Below are 25,106 nucleotides of genomic sequence, written 5' to 3'. Positions count from 1 at the left end.
TTTAATTCTCTTTCGTGTCGATTGCTGATTGAATGCCAGAAATGGCTTAAAACGAAATAAGTAAATTACTCAGCCTGAATAGCTGAGGCGACAAACGCCATTTCCAAACTTCTTTCTTCTTACAGTGCCATACTGTGTATAGAGCGTCGGCTAGCTCTCGTATGTGCTTGTGATGTGTGTCATCCTTGTGTCATCAGTGTTTCACAAGTACACGGGACCTACAGTTTATTGCCGAATCCGAACGGCACTATTTGAGAGGCTGTACAAAGCAAATATACTCAAGGTGGTTTGCCATTGCCTTCCTTGAGGTGGCGGCTCGTTGGTCGCTCTATTTAGATAAATAAATATTTTTATTTAAATAAATAAAGCGACCGTACTGGCTGGGGATCGAACCCAGTACCTTCCGCTCCGCAGATCGACACACTAACGCTGGACCTACAGCCGGCCATATCCAAACTACTTCCATTTAAATCCCGAATAACTTATGAAAAGGAATACAAAAATTTTCAAAAATGGAAGCAATTAAAAAACGAGCGAGCAGAAATGAAGTTTTTAACCTATCCTCGCTATTAAAGTATCATTTAATCTACCCTTGCGGTTAAAGTACTATTTTATCTACTATTTTTGATAGATATAAGGCAATTTTAACAGTTGCAATGGAAAAAAGTATATTTTGTATTTAAAAACCACCCTGTATCATAAACTATTTACAAATTTGTTATTTTTTTATCATTCTTATCTGAACCACTCCCACCCTCACCGAACCCGCAACATTCATCCTCGTCCATATCGAGGATCACTTGGTTTTTGAACTGATACAAATTGCCCAGGTACTGACTACCGCCGGACCTCGGCCCGCTGATGCTGATCTGTGGTACTTCCGGTCCAGCCGGAAGCTATAGTTATGTCTGGGACAGGGCCAGGCTGGCGCTGGTCGACTCCTTGATGATGTGCGTCGTTTTGATCTTCTCGTCGAGCGAGTCATACAGCGGGTACTCGCAGCAGATGATGAATTTGAGGAATTGGGGTACTTCGACGTAGATCGCGGGTGGGATGGGGATTAGCGGTGATGTGGAGGCTTTATAGTATCTGTAGTCGGAAATGCTGTAAAATAAAATAATAAATACCGTATGATCGAAAAAAAAACGGCGTCCAGTTGGCTTGGAAATGACGATCGATGACATTTCCCATATAATTTTACATATAAAGTGACAGCGATCTTCATTTCATAGCCATCGTTGACGCCGTTTTTATTCGATCATATGGTATTATTACCTATTTAGAAAAAACAATTGAAATATACACAACCAAACTTATATGGTAATCATCTATTATTTTTCATAATTTTTGAGACGTATGAACATTTTGTGTTTATGAACAAAACTCAGGCCTTACCGAAGACTTTTAATGAAAAATAATTCATATAGCAATAAAAAAATAATTAGTTACCAAAAAAACACAATGGTATGTTTTCGATTCTGAAATGAGATTAACATTTTTAACGATCAAAAAGCAAAAACAAATAGAAAATTGATAATTTTAACAGTCCGTGTTGCCACCTCTAGCCCTCATGCAAGCTTCTATCCGCACTAATGTGGTTCTTATTAAATGATCAACGTTGTCTTGGGGCATGTTTTCCAATTCTGCTAATGTTGCATCAATAAGCTGTAAGAGATTTCCTGGGTTATATCGGTGATCTTTAAGCGTTCTTTTGAGATGGTATCTCAAATGTTCGATAGGGTTTAGATCTGGTGAACATGCAGGTCAGTCCAAAACTATGACACCTTCGGTTTCAAGACGTTCTTAGGCCACTCGGCCGGTATGGGGAGGTTGTGCATGAAGTTAAATAATACCTCCCCAGAACATTACATGTCCTTTATGTCTTGGTACAGATTTGGCAGCTTGGAATCTCGCTCGTCTTCCTTGAGCTCTGAGAACACGAATTCGATGGTAATCTGATCTTAGGCCAATTCTGGTCTCATCCGGAACATTTTGCCAATTCTCAATTGTCTAGTTTTGATGTTGAAGGCACCAATTTAGCCGGTCAATTTTATTTTGTCGAGATAACTGTGGGACCTGTAAATCTCTCCTACTGTAGAGGGTGTCCCACTAAGAATAGCTCTCGGCTGTATTAGCCGTAGGGGCTGCGGAAAAAAATATTTAAAACTAAGGAGGCTATGGGAAATTGCTGGAAATTATTTTCATGTTTGTAGAACGACCGCTAGGGGGCGCAACTGCAACAAAAAATATGAAAATGGAGTTTTTACACAATTATGCCTAGATAAGGTGTACTATAAGCAATAGCTTCATAATCTTCAGTAAATTTTGAATATTTTTTGTTAAAGCCATTTTCCCCTATCTACCAAAATAAAGTGGTGGGAAAAGGTTAGATCTGTTTTAATTTAAATATTAATAATTCTGGACTAAATGATCGGAATTCAACAAGCGAGGGCTCGTTTAAAAGAGCGTTTCTTACTCTATATTGTACCATATAAACAATAATAATAAGCTTTTGAACGTAGACTCTAGGGGGCGTTGTCTTACAATTTAACAAACATTGCGCGTTTTTTCAAAAAAATTAAATGCAATAGTATATGTTATTTTACCTGATAGTAAAGAGTAGTTAAAGCTTAAAAAGTCAGCGAAAACATCATCTTGACATCTTCTTTCAACCGAAGATATTAGCAAAATTATAATAAATACCAAAATATAAGCCCTTAATTACCTTATTTTTACAATACGGTATCAGTAGCCCTCTTAATTATGCCCATTCTAACAAAAAAATAAGATGGAAATAGTTAGTTTATTTTAAAATCGACGAAATACCAGAATACCATAATACCAGAGGTATTAATATCTAATAATTAAGATATTAATAACAGTGAACAAGAAACGATGATTCAGTGAAGTCATGGTAGGCTTTGGAAAAAAGTTGCTTTTGACGTAATAGTATAAACGTCAAATTGTTATTAGATCAACATTTTGATAGTCTTATCAGCGTTTTTTATCTTTTGATTAATTTTTCAAAATGCCAACAACTTCAACTATTTCGAATAATAAAGGCAGTAGTAAAAATAAGGTAACTAAGGGCTTATATTTTGGTATTTATTATAATTTTGCTAATATCTTCGGTTTGAAAGAAGATATCAAGATGCGGTTTTCACTGACTTTTTAAGCTTTTACTACTCTTTACTATCAGCTAAAGTTACATATGCTATTGCATTTAATTTTTTTGAAAAAACGCGCAATGTTTGTTAAATTGTAAGACAACGCCCCCTAGCGTCTACGTTCAAAAGCTTATTATTATTGTTTATATGGTACAATATAGAGTAAGAATCGCTCTTTTAAACGAGCCCTCGCTTGTTGGATTTCGATCGTCCAGCCCAGAGTTATTAATATTTAAATAAAAATAGATCTAACCTTCCTCCACCACTTTATTTTGGTAGATAGGGGAAAATGGCTCTAACAAAAAATATTCAAAATTTACTGAAGATTATGAAGCTGTTACTTATAGTACACCTTTTCTAGGCAAAATTGTGTAAAAACTCCATTTTACCATATTTTTTGTTGCAGTTGCGCCCCCTAGCGGTTGTTCTACAAACTTGAAAACAGTTTCCAGCAATTTCTCATAGCCTCTTTAGTTGTAAATATTTTTTTCCGTAAACCCTACGGCTAACACTTTACGAGATACATCCGAGAGCTATTCTTAGTGAGACACCCGGTACAACCCTTGAGCATGAAACCTTTTTCTTATGGTTTCAACCGAAACGTTCACACCTGTAGTTGTCCTAAGTTGTCTTTGTAGCTCTGGTTGAGAAACATTGGGATTTTTTCTAGCAAATTGGCACACAAAGCGGTCTTGTTTTTCAGTTGTGACTCTTTGACGACTTTGTCTAGGCTTCTTCTTGAGAGTTCCTAGTTCCAAGTACATTGCATATGTCTTCAACCAAACCAAACTAACTTTGCTACGTCTCTTTGGGGCATTCCTGAGAGCAATGATTCTTCCTCTCTATACATCTGTTCAACCAACATGGGCATTTTTTATATTTTTTTTGGATCGATTGAACATAACCGGACAATCGTGATTTTACTACCGAACACAAAATTCCCAAGAAAATAACTCGCAGCAGTCGTTTATTCTTTATTAAGTATCATGTTTTATTACAACAAAAGGCCTTATCTTAAAGCTGTATAACAATTGTTTTCCTTGAAAAAAGATTAGTCAGAAATAAAGAGTGATCCCATATAACTTTGGTTGTGTGTATATTTACTTTAATTGTTTTTGTACTTACTCTCTATACTTCTCATCGGAGGACTTTTCTAAAAGAGGAATTCCAGATAAGAATAAAATTATCAACGTAGTGAACAGTGGGGACATGATGGCTACCCATTCTACACCCTCTAGTACGTTCAACGAAATTACAAATATGCCCCACCATAGCACAACTTCGCCAAAGTAATTTGGATGCCTGGATAATCTCCAAAGACCTAAAAAGATAGATAGTTTTCTATCAAGTGATATATATTATATATATGAGAGGTCGAAAGTAAGAGTGGGATAAAATTTTGTTCAAAGCAAAAGTGGGTTTAAATTTTCTCTAAGATCAAAAATAGCATATACATCACAACTTTGGGCAAAAGTGAATCGAATATTAATCAGCGCAAAAATGGTTCGACAAAATATTCAGGGCAAAAAAGCTATAAAATAAAACATGACTACCCGTAGACACTCAGTGTTTCTGCCTTCCGGCTTCATCAATACGGGAGGAATCAGCAACGATGAACTAGCGATCCTGAAAAAAGAGAAAGAAAAGGAGAAGCAAACGAGGCACAAAGGCGCCATTTGCAGCTGGTCCGGCAGTAGCTTACAATTTGAAGCGTTTCTCTGGGCCAGGGTGATAGCGGCGAGGTGTGTTGGAACGCCTCCGCGGCGGTTTCGGTAGTAACGCTTCAAATTGTAAGCTACTGCCGGACCAGCTGCAAATGGCGCCTTTGTGCCTCGTTTGCTTCTCCTTTTCTTTCTCTTTTTTCAGGATCGCTAGTTCATCGTTGCTGATTCCTCCCGTATTGATGAAGCCGGAAGGCAGAAACACTGAGTGTCTACGGGTAGTCATGTTTTAGTCATGTATCATGACTGGTCTTTCTGTGGACTTGCCCAATAAATTCTAAATTCTTTCTTCGTTTTTTTGTAGTTTCCACGATAACTTCCTTTGTTATATATATATATATATATATATATATATATATATATATATATATATATATATATATATATATATATATATATTATATATCACATCGTATATCGAAAAAAAAACGGCGTCAAAGACGGCTAGGGAATGAAAACCGATGATAATTTTGTCGAGGTCAAGCCCTAGACGTATTGGCGCCTTAGACTTGAATATAATTCTAAATCTCATTCAAACATAGGTTCTTAAAACATAATAAAAAATGTGTTCAGATTTTTAAATTCTGATGGCCGTCTAACGGACAAAAGAAATATTTTTGTATAAAGGTAAATAATTATTGTGTTGTGTATCTGTATAAATAAAAATATGTAAAACCATTAAACAGTATATGTATTGTAATCGCAAAACATTTTCCGATGCACGTCATCAATAATATCGATATTGATAAACCTGACTAAATGAAATGTTGGCAAAAATGTTTAAATTTGTTGTATAATTTAAGATACCAAGCAGCTCTTCATTTGACTTTATAGAGTAAATGATTGTAACAGATAATTTATTTAGATTAAAGCTGCAAAAATTAGTTTAAACCGAATTTTATTATCGCTATGTTAGTCACATTGCGCCATTTTCAGCAAGGTTGTCGTTTATTATTTGACAATTATCCTAATGTCAGTCATTATTTTGTATAATATCGTGTTGTTGTTGAATCTTTGTGGGTAATTCTCGTTTTTTGCATATTTTCATAGTCTTTTTTTAAAAATTGTACTTTAAAAGCACAAACAGTTCTTTTAAGAACTAAATTTTCGAGTTTTTGTATTGCATTTCTTGAAATTGTGTGTTGAATATGCCGAAGCATTTAAACAGTCGAGAGTAAAGAGCCTTGTAGCTTCCCTGATAAACTATTTTACTTGTGTCTAGCCCTAGCAGGCAACTATTAGGCCCGACCAATCACGTTAGAGTTTTTGACAAACACAAATTAAATAACACAAATTAATTAACACACTAACCAACCTGATTGGTCAAGCTTAAAAGATGACTGCTAGGGCTAGACACTTCTACTATTTTGAACGAGAACGTGACAATAAAGATCCTTGACTGCAGTCAGAGAAGTAAGTTTGATTGATAAGCACATTACACCACTTTCAAAGTTATTTCTACGTTAGTTTATATTAAGTTCTGTGATTATTAGTTTGTGCATTATAATATACTGCATTATATAATAGCACCCTCTTACTTGTTATTACTACTTATGGTGTTGTTATGTGTACATCAATAAATAAATAAATAACCCATAATAACGCGTAGAATAATCTTCATAATGGACTAGTTTTTGCCAATATGTAATAAGTAAAATAAGCTATAAAACAAATAAATCAATTAATTACTAAAATATTAGTTATTAGATTAAAAATAAAACTTAAAAATCTTGTATGAAATCTAAAAATGATATAATAAATATATTATTTGTCACTTTTGACACATCGCTGTCCATCGCTTGTCATTCACGTGCATCGGAAAATGTTTTGCGATTACCATATGTATTTCCCTTAGGTATGTTCACAGTCAACAATTGAATATATTACTGAAATTGTCATCCCAATAAAGGCAGTGGAAGTTCAAAATCAATGTTATATTAGTAATATTAATATGTTTACCATCGTTGCACCATTTTCCTTGATTGACAGGGTCTTGCCGGAACGAAAACTTTTGTAAATCGGCATAAGTTTCAGCCAGAAATCCCAAAATGAACAATCCTGCTCCCGCAGAGTCCAGAGTTGTCATCGTTTTGGGTGCCAGAGGTATGGAATGGCGTGGAGAATTGATAATGATTACTGGAAGACTTACTACGTACACCCACACAGCCTAAACAAATCAAAGTTGTGTAATAATTAATAGTTATTTATGTATTAAGGGAATTATAAGGGTTTTAATTACCAAGGAAAAAGTCTCTGTCTAATAATTGCCCGAGGTTATTATCATTTTATAATTCCCGTGGTAGATAATTGTATTTCTTACTGAATTCTAGTTATTTTTTATACAAGACGATAAAATGGTATTTATTCGTATCCGGTATAAAATGGTATTTTATCGTCGACCGAAAAGATTAATTCACAAGCGATGAAATCGCGAGTGAATTAATTTCGGGAGTCGATAATGCAATTTTATCGTGTATAAAACAATATTTTTTTCCATAGCGAGTTACGTTTTAAAAAAATATTCATAAATTATTATTCCAATGAATTTATTACGAGTAGAAAAAATATTGTGCTGGGTTGGCGTTGGTTTCTATGTAATTTGATAAATAAATAAAGCTGTCTCTTTGTCAAAGTTTGTCAAGTTGTCAGTTTCGAGTCAATATTTTCTGATATTTTTTTAATCTTTTTCGTGTCGATTGCTGATTGAATTGGAGCTAGAAATGGCTCAAAACGAAATAAGTAAATTACCAACAGATATTCAGGCTGAGGCGACAAGCGCCATATCTAAACTACTTCCATTTAAATCCCCAATAACTTAATTACAAAAATTTTCAAAATACAAAAATTTTCAAAAATGGAAGCAATTAAAAACGTGCGAGAAAAAATAAAGTTTTTAACCTATCATTTAATCTACCCTTGCGGTTAAAGGACTATTTTATCTACTATTTTTGATAGATATAAGGCAATTTTAACAGTTGCTATGGAAAAAAGTATATTTTGTCTCATTTTAAAACGACACAATTGTTGCATTTATTCATCTTCCGGTATATTTGTATTAACGCTATAGGAGGAACTTTGTTTGTTGCCAGGTTACTATTGTATTAAAAGACCTGTTTATAAATTGACGGTTGTTATTAATCGAGTTAAGTTTTTGTCAAAAAAAAGCCTTTCGCAAGAATTCGGCATACGTTCGAGTACGATTTTATTAATATGGAGGGAATATTAAAAAAAGCTGAAGAAACACGACAAGCGTTACTTCCACCTAAAAGTGAATCCATTTACAAAAGGAATATAAAAAATACCTTCAGTGGTTGGGACAGAAAAATATTGTAGGAGGGAATGTCGACGAAAGTGTACTCTTGTAAATTTATTATACGTAGAAAGTACTGCATTCCGGAAACTTCGGCAGCATATTCTGCAGATAAAAATAAATAAAAAAAAGTCCGTATAAATGTATGTCCTAAAATGCTTAGTTTCGGAGATACAGGGTGTAGAAGTTTCATTTTTATTTCGATTTTTTCCAAATAATTTCTGAACTAACGTCAATATTTGGATGAAAATTGGTGTATGGAAGTTTTTTGACATGAGAAATTTTATTTTGATGTCAATATATGACTCCTATTTGTAGAGGGCGCCACTTATATGTGTTTTAACTGTTTTGAAGTGTAATAACTTTTCGACCGTACCAGTATAAAACTACTGAGTGAAAAAATATACATTTCCATGATTATTTAGATAAAAAATGTCTCTTGGTAAAAATCGCTACGAGCAACCGTTCTCAAGATATTTAGAATGGAAATAGTCAAAATATACCGGGTGCGTCTCAAAAGTGGCTCACCCCTATAACTTTTTTACTTTTTTAAATAAAAAAATGAGATTTGGTATGTTAGTATATGAGATAAATTAGGATTGAGTGACGTGTTCAATTGTTTTTGGTACACTTCCTGTTTCACCGGAAATGACTACAACTTTTGATATTTAAATGGCACCCTCGGTATCTTGTTACTTTATTCGATAGAAAATAACACTCTGAATAGAATGACATATCATATGTCAACTTTTGATATTTTCGGATATGGTTTTTTTGAAATGATAATTTGCGGTTCGTAACGAAAATTTGACTCGAAATACTAAGTGTATGGTATCACATTATTCGTAAAAAAATGCCTTTTCCAAATATGCTAATGAACCACCCTCGTTCCATTTGAAAAAAAAATGAGATATGATTAAAAATACGATTTGAGCATTTTCTAACTGGCCAGGACAAGACACTAAAAACATTAGACGGTCAAATCTATTTTTCCAAGGCTCCTTGATTAAGAATTAGTGTTTTTAACATAGCCATGGCACTCTAGATTGAATCTTAAAATACGATTTTTTATTAAGTGAAAATGTCAAAAGTTGACATATGATATGTAATTTTATACAGAATGCGTAAAAAAATACCGAGGGTGCCATTTAAAAATCAAAAGTTGTAGTCATTTCCGGTGAAACAGGAAGTGACCAAAAACAATTGAATATGTCAATTAATCCTAATTTATGTCATATACTAACATACAAAATCTCGTTTTTTTATTTGAAAAAATAAAAAAGTTATAGGGGTGAGCCACTTTTGAGACGCACTCGGTATGTTGAGTTGGATTGTAATTTGACTGAAATAATAAATTTGGAAACTTTTTATTGTTTTAAATTAATCATAAATGTTTCTTCGAAAGAATGATGATAAAACAGTTTCTGTTGAACTTTCGGCACAAAAATATTTCAAATTTATGATTTTAGTCCAATAACTACAGTACGTCTGCTGGATCTGTGTCTATGAAAGGAATGCGGACAAAAAACATTTAAATAAACAGCAATATATTTTATACGTCGACTTGACGAGTACGTCACCGCAAATCGCTCCGCCCACTCATTTTATTGGCTACTTGCAAATTTGTCGAATTTTTATTGATGGGACGTGTTGTCTAATTTTTTACGAAAACATGGAGAGAATATCGTTTCCCCTCTCACAGATACCCCGTAGCTACAGAACGGACAGACGTACTGTATTTAGTCAACATGTTTAATTCATGTTAGTGATGACAAGTATTGATAATTTCGCTACTAAATATCTCGAGAACCATTACTCGTGGCGATTTTTTACCAAGAGACTTTTATTACGTAAGAAACATGGTAAATTTTATATTTTTTACTCGGTAGTTTTATACAGGTACGGACGAAAAGTTATTACTCTTCAATCCAGTTGAAAAATATGTAGGTGGCGCCCTCTACAAGTAAGAGTCATATTGACATCAAAATCACATTTCTCATGTCAAAAACTCCCAGATGCCAATTTTCATCCAAATATTGACGTTATTTCAGAAATTATTTGGAAAAAATCGAAATAAAAATGAAACTTCTACACCCCGTATCTCCGAAACTAAGCATTTTAGGACATATGTTTATACGAACTTTTTTAATTATTTTATCTAGCGATGGGAACTATCGAATGAATTAGACTATCGAATGGTTACTGAATGAATGATTTCAACTATCGAATGGTTTTATTCGAATAAAATCATTCATTCATTTGTATACTAAAGCATATGTGACAACCTCGCCGATGCGACTAAATGGTTATCGTTGCGCAACGACTATCGAATGCTTTTGATAAATGAAATTTGAAGTATTCGTTTGATGTTTGTGTGCGTCAGTGCATTATTAGTTCTTCCAAATTTTTATAACTTCGCCTTGTAAATACTATCCTATTTTTGCGTTTATTAAAATATTTAAAGTACTAAAAATAGTAGTTTTTTTTTAATTGACGATTGTGTGCGAAGTAAGTGGTCAAAATTTTTCCAAAATTTGTGTGATGATTTTCCGTAGCCCTGATCTTTCAATTATTTAATTTTTATATGGTATATTATGGTTAGGTTAGATTGCATTTTTTTAAAGGGAAATTTTGAGGAAGCAGCAATTTTTAACAGAGATGAGATGAACTTACAATTAATTTTAAAAATACATATTTGTATTTTAGATGTTTTAATAATATGAATTAGTTGAACTTAATAATCATATTTAAGTAATGTGGTTAAGTAAATTGTTGTCGAACTCAAATTTTGGGGTGAGAGAAAATTAAATTGAAAGTTTACACGTGCCAATTTAAGAAAAAAAAGTTAACAATGTTTGTGCATTTGTTTATGCTAATTCTCTCTTACATATAGTTTTTTGCGAAGAAATATTTCATTTATGTTTTAAAGTAAATGCCAGCAAAGTAAATATTATTTTAAATAATAATATAAAGTAATAAAAGTAATATAAATAATTTTTGATTTCTAATTTTTATTTATAATTTCCTTCCATTCACTGCATGCTTAGAAAATTAATAAATGTTTATATTTCATGAGTTTTTAAAATTTGTTGTTAATATAACAAATTAGTTCTGTAATTATTATTATTCAATAAACCAACGTTGCCATTTAGAGACTATATTATTTTTTAAATAGGATCTAATATAAATACTTTTGACTTCTATTTGTTGTTTATATTTTGCTACTACTTAAAACAAATGTTTATATTATTAAATGATTGTAAATTTTGTTTGTTAATAGGTATAACAAAATTATTACTGTTATTATTATTTATTAGAAACCAGTCTTTGCTTAAAAACATTAAAAATCATTTTCCTACATCCAAAAAATAAAAAGTATTATTGCAGTATAACAACAGAATATTAATAAAAAATGCAAAACATATAGACATACTATCCCTAACTAACTAATGCTAAAGAATAATATTCTTTGCTAATACCAACTAATACGAATATATGGCAACAGCGCCCTTCATAATATATTTTGTGTAAATACTAGCACCTCAATAAAAAAATAATGTGTCCTTTATCTTTATTTGACTCCGCAAAAATCAAAGTTGCCGGCTTCTTTCCTTAGCATTGCCACCGACTGCTGTCGGGTTTCTAGGAAAGAAACCTACGTCGCCGGACGACATCTAAAATCCAGTTTATATTTTATTAAAATCGACCCTGACGAATAAATGAATTTGATAAATGAATGAATTTTATAAATGAATGAATTTTATAAATGAATGAATTTTATAAATGAATGAATTTTATAAATGAATGAATTTTATAAATGAATGGTTTTTGCTGCCGAATTACTAGAATACAATATTTCAAGGCAGATGACGCATCTATTCGATAATTTTTATTCGAATAGTTTTCGACGAATGTTTTCTTACTAGCTATCGAATTATTCGAATGAGTTGCAACTATCGAATGTTTCGATAGTATTCATTCGATAGTTCCCACTACTAATTTTATCTGCGGAATATGCTGGCAAAGTTTCCGGAATACAGGTCGGACCACCCTGTATGTGAAATAAATAAAGTAAATAAATTATTAGAGTAATTAGATAAGTGTCCATTTTCATTTTATATTATTACTCAAAATCTCTCTCTCTCTCTATTGTATTTTATGGTTGTTACCTATAAAATGTACAGGGAATTATGGCATCTTAATTCCCGTTAATAATGTCCCAATGGAGTTATGACTGTATTTATGGTTAGCGTGACCAAGACGATATAAGCTTATATTAATTCAGTAAGATATAAAACTTATTAAATGATTTTGTAATAATTTAATACCTGGAAGGTCCAGAATATGGCAAACCGTATGGTGTTGCTTTTTTTATCTTCAAACTGTTTATCCCTTCCTATTTTGATGATTCTGTAGAGAAGGTATCCAGATAAGCGCACTCCCCATAAACATACAAATACTGTCACCATTAATTGTCTGCTGTCGTAGTTTTTCTGAATAATAATATTGAATAATAAAATAATCTAAAGAAATATACAGGTGTGTATATACAGGGTGGTTCAAAAAACCATGTGCCATCTCCCGAGGGGAGATTCCTCACGTAAAAATAAGGCTTATTTTTCATATCAACATAGGTCCGATTCTGCTTTGTTTCGTAGCTACAAGGTGTTAAAATCTTAATAATTTTTCGATTTATTATAATTTTCTTCCAAGTACTTTTAGCGTTTCGAATAAAATTTTGAAGGTAAAAGTTACTGTAAATGCGACATATCCACCAGGGACGTGCATATGGGTTATCACAAATATTTTTATAAAAAAGCATGTACGCCACTGACTTTTTTCTCTTGTTTGCAAAATAGAGCAAGCAGTTTAATGCCGATTAAAAGTTGTCTCTTGATATTTTGTCGATTTCGGCCTCCCTTGATGAGATAAACGCAGTTTTACTAATTTGCCTTGTTCCAAGTCTAATAGCAACCTTTAAAAAAATGTAATATCATTAACTTGCGAAAATTTTAAATAAGTACTCATTGATTCCACATCAAAAATATGAAAAAAAGTTCCTATAAACATGGGTATGTAAATGCATAGTTTTAGAGTTACAGGATGTTAAAATTTTTTTAAATTACCTTAAATACCATTATTTTTTTTTATTTGAAATTATTGTAGGTTGGACTAATAGTAATAATAACTAATAGTAATAATATTTAATAATAAATTAGGTAAAATATATGCTTAATTAATTTTATTTTTATTTTAATTTTAATAATTGTGATTAATAAAATTGCGTTTATCTCATCAAGGAGGCCGAGTTCCTTAAATCGTTCCTTTAATTGTATATTGTAAATAACTTTTGATATCAAAAGAAAAAAGTCAGTGACACACATGTTTTTTTTTTGAAAAATATTTCAGTGATAACCCATATGCAACCCTGATGAATTTATTGACACTCTTTTAGCATTAAATTATGTAGCACTTATAGTAACTTTTACCTTCAAAAATTTCATTTGAATCACTAGAAGTACCTGGAAGAAAATTATAATAAATCGAAAGATTATTAAGACTTTAACAGTCTAGTTACGAAACAAAGCAGAATCGGACCTATGTTATATGAAAAATAAATCTTATTTTTACGTGAGAAATCTCCCCACGAGAGATGGTACATTTTTTTGAGACACCCTGTATAGCAATGTTTTGTTTAACTTCATATAATCGACAGATGAGGCCTTTAATTTTTAATTTAAAAAGAGGTCGAAACGTCAAATAATTTAGCTACATATTGCTTAAAAACTTAGTTAGTTATATTGCTTAGTTATTACCTTGTTGCTTTCCTGTCCAAGAAAGAACGTCAACGAGGCCAAAATCACAAAATTAATTCCTCCCGCAAAGTCGGATACTTTGTCCATTTGAAAAATGGCCGCTATCAGGAAGAAGATCACTTGCATAGTGACGATCACTATCGCGCTGATGGCGAAATGGTCTTTGTCCAGTATATCCACAGCCATTGTTATACTTATTTGTCACTAACTTGGTCTTGGTATTCTGTAACAAACATAAACTGTGGGTGGGTTATTGTAGTTAAATTATTAGATTCTTAGAAATTCTGTTTAGTGTGGGTATTGCGCCACAGGAACGGTAAATCTAAAAGATGAACAAATTATTTTACGTAAAGCCACTGCATTCGAATCCAATGGGAAACCAACTTTGGCAATGGGAAATCAGTGGCTTTTTAATAGTTTTGCCTATTAAATCAAAAAGCTGGTTTGGTTTGTAAATTGCCACTACGTTAGTACGCAGTGTCAGTTTACACAAAATAACTTTTTGTTCTTTAGATTTCTATTTCAGTGGCGAGACTGTTTTCCATTAATGTACAGGGTGCAATGGGTCAAATTCGACGCTTTTTCAGGGAAACACCCTTTTCTATCTATAGGAGATAGACGAAAACTAATATTGGTGTCTAGATCTCAATTTTTATCAAAAACATGTTGGTGAAAACCGCACATCAATATCTGTTACCGTTTCGGAGTTACGGGGTGTTTTTCACAGAAATGTGCATTTTTAACCAATCGCTGTAAATTTTTTGCTATAGAAAATTTTGTATTTTTATGAAAATATTTCCAAAGCACCTTTTTACGTAGAATATAATGGTTTAAGTGTATTTGTTTTAAATTAATAATTTAAGAATTATCAACAGCAAAATTGATTTTTTATTTGGGACACCCTGTATATTTTTAATTAACTCCGAAACGGTAACAGATATCGATGTTGTTGAAATGTAGCCCAAAATATTGTACACGCCACTGTGTTGCATGGAATTTATGGGTGACCCTCAACCCTTGTCTTCTAAGGGAAAGTTGGACCATATGTTTTTTATTGTTTCTTTTATGGTCTTTTAGTTGTAAGATGTTTTTGAAAATAAAGTTAGTCTGTATTCAGAATCCAACAAATTAGTTTTATTTCGCGACGGCTCCTTTTTTAACAGATGTGCGGTTTTCACTATCATGTTTTTGATAAAAATTGAGCTCAGACTACGAGATAATACTAAGATATATCTCAGGAATATAATTTTAACTTCTATAGGATGGTTCAATAAAGTGTGAGTGGATCGGGATGTTTTTTTTAATGGAACACCCTGTATATTATTGCATTTTTGGCTTCCTTTCAGATCACTTTACAGAATACAGAATACTAAGATAAGAGTGAATATATTTTGATGATTTTCGAGAAATTATGCGAGGCTTTATAAGAAAATACTAAATTTTAATGTTCTTGTATTATAATAGTATATTATATAAATTTATTAAAATAGCTTTAATAATCTTCAAATTAAAAAAAAACAAGAGATTTAAGACTTAATTTAAACGGTAAAGGTAGCTTTTCAGGATGTCTGTAGACAACTACAGCAAATACAAATTTTCTATTATTAAATATTTGGTTCTTAAAATATTACTTACATGTTATTTATGTCAACACATAACATTAAAACTAACAAAAAATGTATTATGTAAACTATTGTAAACATATAAAGATTAGATAATATGAGTTTTATATTGTTACAAAAAATGTCTGCAATACTTAACAATCTTATTATTATTTGGTTATGCATATATATTTGACAGTCTGTTATATGGTGATCTAACAATAGTGATCTTGAGATAACAGATAACAGTATTTGGGAAGCCTAATTTCTTAAAGATTTAACACTTTATCTGATAGAAGTAATCATCCAATATAAACAAATTATTAGATATAAAGGTCTGCGCAAATTATCATACACGTATAGTTAACGGCACGTAGCGTTTCCGTTATAGTGGACTGTTTATTTACATATTCATAGGTACATGAAGCATTTCAGTTTGCTTGAGGGTGCAGCCACACTATCCTAAAAACGGCGTATCGGCGTAACGACCTTGAATCGATTTCCAGTAATTCTATTGGCTGAAATTTTTGACAGATGAATTTGACAGATAAAATTTTTGACAGATGAATGTTTCAGCCAATAGAATTACTGGAAATCTATTCAAGGTCATTACGCCGTTACGCCGATACGCCGTTTTTAGGATAGTGTGGCTGCATCCTGAGTAAAATGACATTTTTTATCATTTTCTCTTAAAAAACGTGTACAGTTGCACTGGATATAAAAGAAGCAAGGTAAAATTTAGTAACAAGATTTTTTGTGATACCTACCTACATCCAATGTTAAAAGAATTAATAAACTACCCAACACAATTATCGCATACTTTCTAAAAAAAATATTAATTTGAAAAACAAGACACTTTGAAATCCCTGACTTACAATTTTAAATAGTAGGTATGGATACAGTTAAGGGAGATTCGAGACAATAAGCCTGACATAGTTGCAAAAGTGTAAATACAACATACTTATGAAGTCGATTGGCCGACTATTTAAGCACGCGGCTCTATAAGAATAAATATATTGGTCATAAATATGCAACTAAATAGTCGGTCGATTAAAAATTGCCTGTCAGAGCTTAGCCTAAGGCTACGCAATGTAATCAAATATTGATCCGATTGACTCCATAAGAATGCATTGTTTTCACATTTGCAACTAAATAGACTAAATAAACGGCCGACTAAAAATAACATGTCAGTGCGTACCCTAATTATCCTAAAAAACTCACAAGAGAAAGGCAGAAAAATGCATGTTTCATTTAGAAATATGTAATGATTACTTTTATTCAAATATGCGATAATTGTTTTGAGTAGTGTACTATTTTCCATACAATCCACATCTACCGGCATCCGACAAAATAATATATATTGTTTACAGTCAAGTCATTTTTGTAAAGACTTAATAGTTATTAATGATACAAGTTCGATACGAACATCATTATGAAACTTTTTTTATAGTCTATAAAATGAATAACTTTGAATTTTGACCGTTATTTTTTACCAACATGGCAAATATAAAATCCCTCTGTGAAAAAAGTTACTGATATTCTTTAAATTGAGTGCCTGAACGAATCAGATAGGTAACTCTTTTTACTTTCGTGAAATAGAAAAGGAAAATAATAAATCAAGTGACAGTTCCTCCTCTTCTTGCAAAAATCAACACGAAATGACATAATTGTCAAAAGTAAAATGACATCAGCTTTTGACATTTCTAAATATCAGACCAATGCCGTCTCTAATAGAACAGCCTCGGAGCGAGATTTATGACGCCACGCTAGTTAGATACTACGGATTAATAAATATGTTGTAGAATACATGGAAAACATAATTATTCCTCGTATTTTTGGTTTGTATTTTAAAAATGATATAGTTTACATGAAATATACATAATATACAGTTAATAAATACAATATATATACCTATACAAATGCAGCAAATGTTTTACGATTGGAAAGCCCGTAAAAAATTTAGGTCGCAAAATTATTTTGGGTCGCGACCGTTATACGCGATCTGGCGCTGCTATAGCGGTCGCTAAGAACAACGGCAAACAAAAACAGATGAACAGAAATAATTTTCTCTTGTCAAAGTCAGAATCTTCAAAAATCATAATAATCTTTCAAAATCTAAACCGCTCTCATTTAAGAAATTCAGAAAAGTGTTTATAGCGTCCATTTTCAAAGTAATTATTGCTATCGAGTGAGTTTAATTCAAGTTTTATTTACTCCAACCGGTGATAATTGTGAAAAAGTGAATTGATTTAAAACTTAAAAAGCTGTGCTGTGAACTGTGAACTGCAAAAACCATCGTGGATCGTGGCATAACGTCGGCTTCCAATGTTTCATAGGTATTTCATAGATGCGTCCTTATATAAAATAAAGTTTCTTGTATGCAACACACTGTATTTTATTTATAAAATTAAACAAAAATAATAATAAATTTGAATAAACAATATTTGGCGATATAATTCCGGAAAAAGCCGAACCGCTCCGAAATTTTCAAAAGTTTTGGGTCGCGACCGTTGCGAGAATAGCGCCAAATAGTGTTTACATTGTCCTTATGGGCACTTTCCAATCTAAACTTGTTTCATTTATCTATGGCCATAATGACATCCAAATGACAGTGTTAAATGTGTCATAATGACATTGTCGTAGATTAATCAATATAATGTTATTTAAGTCGTTTTTATGACTTAAGTCAAAGAATATACCTAGCTAGAAAAAGAATGGACTCTGCCATACTGAAAAATGGTCCCACGGAAGTGGCGCCATCTATTGAGTAGGGCTTGTTTTAAATGGATCGAAGCGCCGGATTTTTAAATGAGCGTATTTATTGAATTTTACTCTAAAATAATTAAATTTGATTATTAAATCTTATTTTTTACACAAATTCAACAATACTAATAACAAGTATCGTTGTGATGTGAAAAAATAAGATTTAACAGTATAATTTATACAATTAAATAAAAATAAAGCCAAACATGTGTAAACATTATTTATTATTTAAAGTTTTTATTTATAAGTCAAATATTTAAACATCGTTTATTATAATAAAACAAGACCAACGTAATACGCCCAAAGTTTTGTAAATTGAGTAAATATAAATAGGTACTTAAATGATGGCAAAAATAAAAGACTTACATTATATTTTTAGGGCCACAAACAAAAGGAATTGTCTAATTAAAACACATACCTATAACAAATTATAGTTTGAAAAACGTTTTGATAATATTATGATTGGCGCTATGACAACGACAATATTTTTTGAGAATTTGACAATAGTATGACAATGGCCTTTGGAAACTATGGAAACTACAAAAAAATTCTGACGCCATCTGGCAATAACTAGTAGCAACTTCTTAACCTAAAAATTAATTGCACTACCACCTAGCGCCTGAGGCTGGAACTATTTTATTTGAAATTTCCGTGGAAACGGTGGAACCGCTTTTGCTATTGACTTAAGTCTATATATGGTCTATATTTTCGACTTAAATCATGATGATCTGCAAGTTAAGTCAGTAAAATTACTTAAATCAATATAATTACCCTGAAGTCAAGACAACCAGAATTCAATTTAAGTACTTTTTTAAATGTTAATATTAATTTTCTTGTACTAATTTTATTGTAGGTACAGATGAGACTCAAATCACATAAAATAAAACGGTTAATTTTCAGAACAGCTACAAAAATATGTTGTTTTTTTATAAAATTTAATCGATTTTGTAGTAGGTACTTATTTTAATAATAATTTGTAGTACTTATTTTAAAAGTTTTATCCTAGAAATAAATGAGCAACATATATTTCTAGTTTTCTTATCATATTTGTTGATTTAGGATATTTTCTGATAAATTAATTCTTATAAGGGAATATTACCTAAGTAGTTTTCGATAAATTTTTACTCATGAAATTGAAAATTACTTTGTTTACGTCTGAATTTCTCTAAATATTATTATATTTATTTACGTTGAACTGATTTCGTTGAATTGAATTGCTTATTAAAATAGATCCTTACTGCTTACTGATATATCGTCCCATTGCTGCCAAAAGTCACTAACTTACTTTTTACTACTTCCGAGAAAAATGCGTCTAAAGATGAATTGCATTGCATAAAGATGTTATAGTTAGTAACTATTTGGTATTAAAATAAAACATAAATAGCCAGAAATCGTAGTTAATGACTTTTGCAATCGATTCTCCGCTTCAAAACATATAGTGATTGAATTTGGTTGTTCGGAAAAATGTTAGTTAGTGACTTTTGGCAGCAATAGATCGATATATTTTTGAAAAGTTTGAAAAAGTCAAATTCATTTCTTGATAAATATACAGGATGTCACATTTAAAAACCTCAATTGGTCAGTATTTCAAAAATGGAAATATTAAAAAAAATTATGCTACTGGATTCTACGCAAAAAGTTCTATAAGAATCAGTTTATAACTTTTTGATGACTTGTCAACTGATACAAGAGATGTGCATTAAACTGCAGAAAAATCAAAATTACTCTGTATCATGGAGATTACGGAGACCAAGACAATTTTGTTTCTGATATCTACAGGGTCCGGCAATAGTGCGTCGGGCATCTGTAGCTCCTAGAATAAAAAACTTCAGAATTTTGTTTTAAGTGCAAACCTGAAATATGTACGAGGATGCATTTCAGGAAAATATTTCTATAGGGTGGCTCAAAAAAGTGTGAGTGGATCGGGATGATTTTTTTTAAATTGAACGCCCTCTATATTATTGCATTTTTGGCTTCCTTTCAGATCACTTAAATATGTTTCGATAGTTTCCGAGATATTAATACATAAATAAATAAAAAATATATATTTTTCAACCTTCCTTAAAAAAGTTATTACAAATACTGATGGAAATACTTTCAGGACAAGAAATGTCCTGAAATCAAAATTATATTAGGTATTTAGGTATTTCCTTTAGATGGTCTGTACTTACTTTGATATAATCGTAATCTTATATCATACAGGGTGTTCAAAATCCAACGCAAACTTTCTAAAATATAAAATAATTTTTCTTTGTTTTTTATTTAATGGAACACATTATTTTTTATTAGATGGAAAGTTAAAAAATTAACATTTTTTGTATTTAAAGTATTTCAAAATTTTTAATGGTTTCGCAAATACACGCAGTATTATTTTATGTCACACAGTATTATTTCATATGAAATATAAAACCGCGAATATTTGCGAAATCGTTAAACATTTTGAAATACTGTAAATACAAAAAATGTTCACTTTTTAATTCCCCATTTGCTGAAAAAATAATATACAGGGTGTTCCATTTATAAAAAAACGAAGAAAAAATATTTTATATTTTAGAAAGTTTGGCGTAGAATTTTGAACATCCTGTATGATTTACGATTGGTATATTTATAGCAAAGTAAGTGCATACCATAATCCAAAGTAAATACCTAATATAGTTTTGATTTCAGGACAGTTCTTGTATTTTTAATATTTTTTTCAGAAAGGCTAAAAAAATTTTTTTTTTATTTATTTATTAATATCTCTGAAACTATCGAAATATATTTACTCATATATTGGGATTATGTAAAGTGTTTTACCGGAAATAATTACAACTTGTGATGTATAGATGACATCCTTAGTATTTTTTTACTGTCTAGTTTTACAAAAGTACCTAGTTAAGATTCGTGAAAATAGCAAGATTTTATCTTTACTAATATCACAGATACAATATCATTTTATCTGTGTTATCTGTGCTAATATGCGACCAACCTTAAATTTCAACTAAAATGGTACGTGATTTCTTATATATTGTCCTACTTTTCAGCACAAAAATAATAAAAAATAATAATTTTTCAGTAAAAAAAGAATCTAAATATTACTTGAAAAGACTTTTGTTTTTCCTCACTGGAAGAAAATCTACAAAGTAAAAAAATATTTTTTGTAAACATCACAACGTTAATCCAGTATTTTGTAGTTTTTCTTTTAGTTTCACCCAGAAGTCTTTTTAACGAATGAATCCACCACAAAGGTATCGACATTATTTTTAATCTAATATTAGTTTTGACCTTTAACATTTCTAAACAAAAGAAAAGATCAATGAGAAGTTTCCTCTTATACCACGAGCTCTAACGATTTTCAAGGTCACACAACATCCACAAGGATCTATTGATTTTCCAACAGCCCTTATACATTATTTGTTTAATTTAAAATGAAATTAATCATCAGGCATCTATTAAACTACAAGTCTCTTTATATAAAAAATAATCTTTATTTATCCCAAAGTAGTTGTTCTAAAAGTATTCTAATTTCTCTAGCATTTTTTAAAAATAAACTGAACAGTTTGCACACTATTTGTTTTGTTTTAAAAGAGCCAACGAACGTTCAAACGTGTATTTGTTTAGAATGTTCTATTTCCAATGCATAATCTTTCAATTTATATTTACCCAATCGTTTTGATCTAAAATTACTCTAGTTTGTGGCTAAGTTTGACATTTATAAAAAGGCAATTTACTGATTGTACTGACCAATTATCGGCATGCTAGGGACAGGGTTTTAGCGGTTAAAATGCACGAATGAATATTATTAACGTCATGAACTTACTGTGTACTTTTCAGTGAATTTTCCCCATGGTTTGTCATCAGCTGGCGTTTGAGGTTGTTTCAGCGTCGATACATCTGCGCTACTGAAAACCGACGCCTGAAATATCATCGCCGCGACGCACAGTGGTGTAATTTATGCCAATGCATGGCCAAAAATATTTATTCGTATTGATATAACATAAACACTTATTAAACACGCTTAAATCAATAATTACATTATTAATAATCGGCCGTAAAAGTAGTAAACATAACGAAAATGTTCTTATCTCTATATAGGCTTGGTGCCTTCTCCGCCGGTGCTGCTACTCTGCTACCATCGTAGAATATCTTAAACAACTGATATATATTATGTTACAGTAAAAGTTGGAAATCAGTGATTGTTAACAATTACTAGTAAAAGCTCACATTCACTGATTTGCTAAGACTACGCCAGTAAAAGTTCAACAGCTATTTTTGAAACCAACTTTTACTAGTGAATGTTAACATTCCCTGGACAAGAGCTGTGAGTTGAAAGATTCGGTTAGCGCGGTTGAAGTTGAATATACAACAATCTTGACAAATCTTTTCGGATTAATCACTTGTCTATGGGTAGCATGACTATTTTATAATTAATATAAAAAAAAACAATTAAGTTGAACGGAAGGCAAACTTGGATTAAAAGTACACCGACTCTTTGGGGCGTATGTTTAATGCTTTGTCTTAGTGATGTTAGTCTCTCAAATCTATTGTAACTTACCTTAATTGCGGCCCAACCTCTGTCTATCAATCTGTAACTCATTTCTGGACTGTTCTGGAGGTATTGTACCCGTTTATGATGATCTTACTTTTATACTTTTTTAACACTTAGTTATTTCTTACTATAGTAATAAAACGGCCGAGTTTTTAAAAAAAATATTTAAATTTAATACTAAAAAAAAAGAACAAATAAAAATATATATAATCGAAGTTACTTGTTACTAGTAAAAAAAAGAAAAATAAAGAAATGGATAAATACAGGAAACTTGTCTGGTGTCTGCTTTATTGAGAAATAATGGCAATTACTTAATAAATTGAACACTTCGTTACTAGATCAACACATTAAAATAATTTTAAAGAGGAAAATTAAAACAGAAATTATAAACATTTGACAAAAGGACTTAAAAAAATAACTATTAGCAGACGCCAGACTTAAAAACTACAGTGGGTCACATCGTGAACTTAACCGAGTTTCGCGAACCCGAGGGAGTAGTCTCTTTTAAAAACTTAAACCGAACTAAATTTTCTGCCTAAAAACAGCCCCGAGGTTCCAACATTGCAGGGATGAAGGGTGGTGAATTCGGTACTTAGCCAATAAGGTCATTCCTGTAGGATGTACTCTTCTTTGTTTGATTGGTCAGCTTCACACCGCCCTTCAAACCAAGTTGGTTCAACCTCGCATTGTTAGATGGCAGTACTATTACCTTTTTACATATTTAATCTTCATTTGGCGCCATTTACAACTAGGTACGTGCTTTTCTAAAGTTCCCAGATCCTTTACAAACATCCGGCGATAGTTATAAACATGTTATCAAGGGTGGTTATTGGTTTTACAACGTCCCAGCGTTTTTATCTATATAAGGTCTATCTTTACAATTTTTCTGTTTACTTCTAAGTTCTACAGTATTTGCTTTGTCCTTCTATAAGTTTGGGAATTTAAAAATATTCACGCTTGAAAGATGTTTGTTTTATTACTTCCTGTTAAAAAGACCCTCTTCCGAAACTAACAACCGAAAACATCGACTTGAACGCGAAATAATAAAAATAATAATATAAAGGAAATAATCTGTTACAAGGATAATATTAAATTGGACTAAACGTTGGCAACGTTGACCAACCAGATGTCTGGTGTAAATTCGCATTGTTTTTTTGTGGTTATGTATAATTGTTTTGTTATAGTTGTAATGTGCGGTATTTTTCCTATGGAACAAATTTTCTGTGAAAAATTAAGCCAAACTAAGCATTCGCAAGAATATAATAATGCTTGTTTTTTTTTTATTTTTTGCAATATAATGAAATCATAGCAAAAGTTAAGTATGCAAGAGAAAAATATATTAAGGATCCTAGTGACTATGAACTTATTAAACGTTTTGATATGCTTAAAGTAGCAGGTTTGAAAAAACGAATAACTCCCGTTGAAGAAAATTCGGGCAAACTTTATTTTGTCCACGGTGAAGAACTTTGTTAAAAAACACCTTTTACCAATAAGTAATCTTATGTTTATAAATGTTTTTTTTATTGTTTGTGGAAAACTAAATGTAAAGAATATATGAATAGAACAAAAAAAGATGCAGCGTATGGAACATTATTGAAAAAACTACAAGAGGTTGAACCAACCTCAACAAAAAAAAGCGTTAAGGCTAAAATAAATAGTATTCGTGGAAGTTTCCGAAGAGAAATTAAAAAAATCGAAGAATCAAAACGTTCAGGAGCAGGAACAGATGATATATACGTTACGCACCTATGGTATTCCGATTTACTCTTATTTTGCAAAGATCAAGAAGTTCCTCGAATATCAATCAGCAACTCTGACGATCAAGAAACTGAGCTTTAAAAGCCATTCCTTTACCCATTGGGTACGTGTTTGATGATGTTTTTTAAATTTGCTTCTCTTTTTTTAATAATGCATGCATATGCAACTGATAAATATAGAAAATCGTCTTCATCAGACATCGTTCACAATCAAACTGTATGTTTGACACTCAATCATGCTGTTCTGTGGCAAAGAGCATATTCGCACACATGTAGTTCATACATGTATGACATTCGTGTATGACACACAGGGTTCGGAAAACTACATGTTACTTTTAAAAACTACATAAACTACATTACATGTAGTTAATGTAGTTTATGTAGAGGGTGTAGTTTATGTAATATATGTATGTAACTTTCAAATATCAAAGTTTTGAGGTGAG

At 31.4% G+C, this 25,106-nt stretch overlaps 1 protein-coding gene across 3 annotated transcripts in view; it reads right to left on the bottom strand.

Annotated features, from left to right (window-relative positions):
* Positions 1–583: 583 nt before the first annotated feature.
* LOC115877868 overlaps positions 584–25,106 on the bottom strand; it is a 26,722-nt gene continuing 2,199 nt past the window's right edge. Inside the window, exons 1-6 of one of the 3 annotated variants that reach the window (XM_030894211.1) lie at positions 22,178–22,331; positions 14,015–14,237; positions 12,527–12,691; positions 6,848–7,055; positions 4,293–4,488; positions 584–1,104 (exon numbers count right to left, since the gene is read on the bottom strand). In XM_030894211.1, the coding sequence (XP_030750071.1) occupies positions 903–1,104; positions 4,293–4,488; positions 6,848–7,055; positions 12,527–12,691; positions 14,015–14,200 (957 nt within the window). In that variant the 5' untranslated portion in view covers positions 14,201–14,237; positions 22,178–22,331 and the 3' untranslated portion in view covers positions 584–902. Of the gene's footprint in view, positions 1,105–4,292; positions 4,489–6,847; positions 7,056–12,526; positions 12,692–14,014; positions 14,254–22,177; positions 22,332–25,106 lie in introns of those variants that run through there. The other 2 variants (XM_030894214.1, XM_030894213.1) reach the window with 2 other exon arrangements.

The sequence above is a fragment of the Sitophilus oryzae genome, unplaced genomic scaffold (assembly GCF_002938485.1).
Source record: "Sitophilus oryzae breed Bouriz unplaced genomic scaffold, Soryzae_2.0 scaffold_1499_pilon_pilon, whole genome shotgun sequence".
Classification (NCBI taxonomy): domain Eukaryota; kingdom Metazoa; phylum Arthropoda; class Insecta; order Coleoptera; family Curculionidae; genus Sitophilus; species Sitophilus oryzae.
The sequence above is the reverse complement of the archived record's forward strand: the minus strand, read 5'-3'. Positions and strand labels throughout refer to the sequence as shown.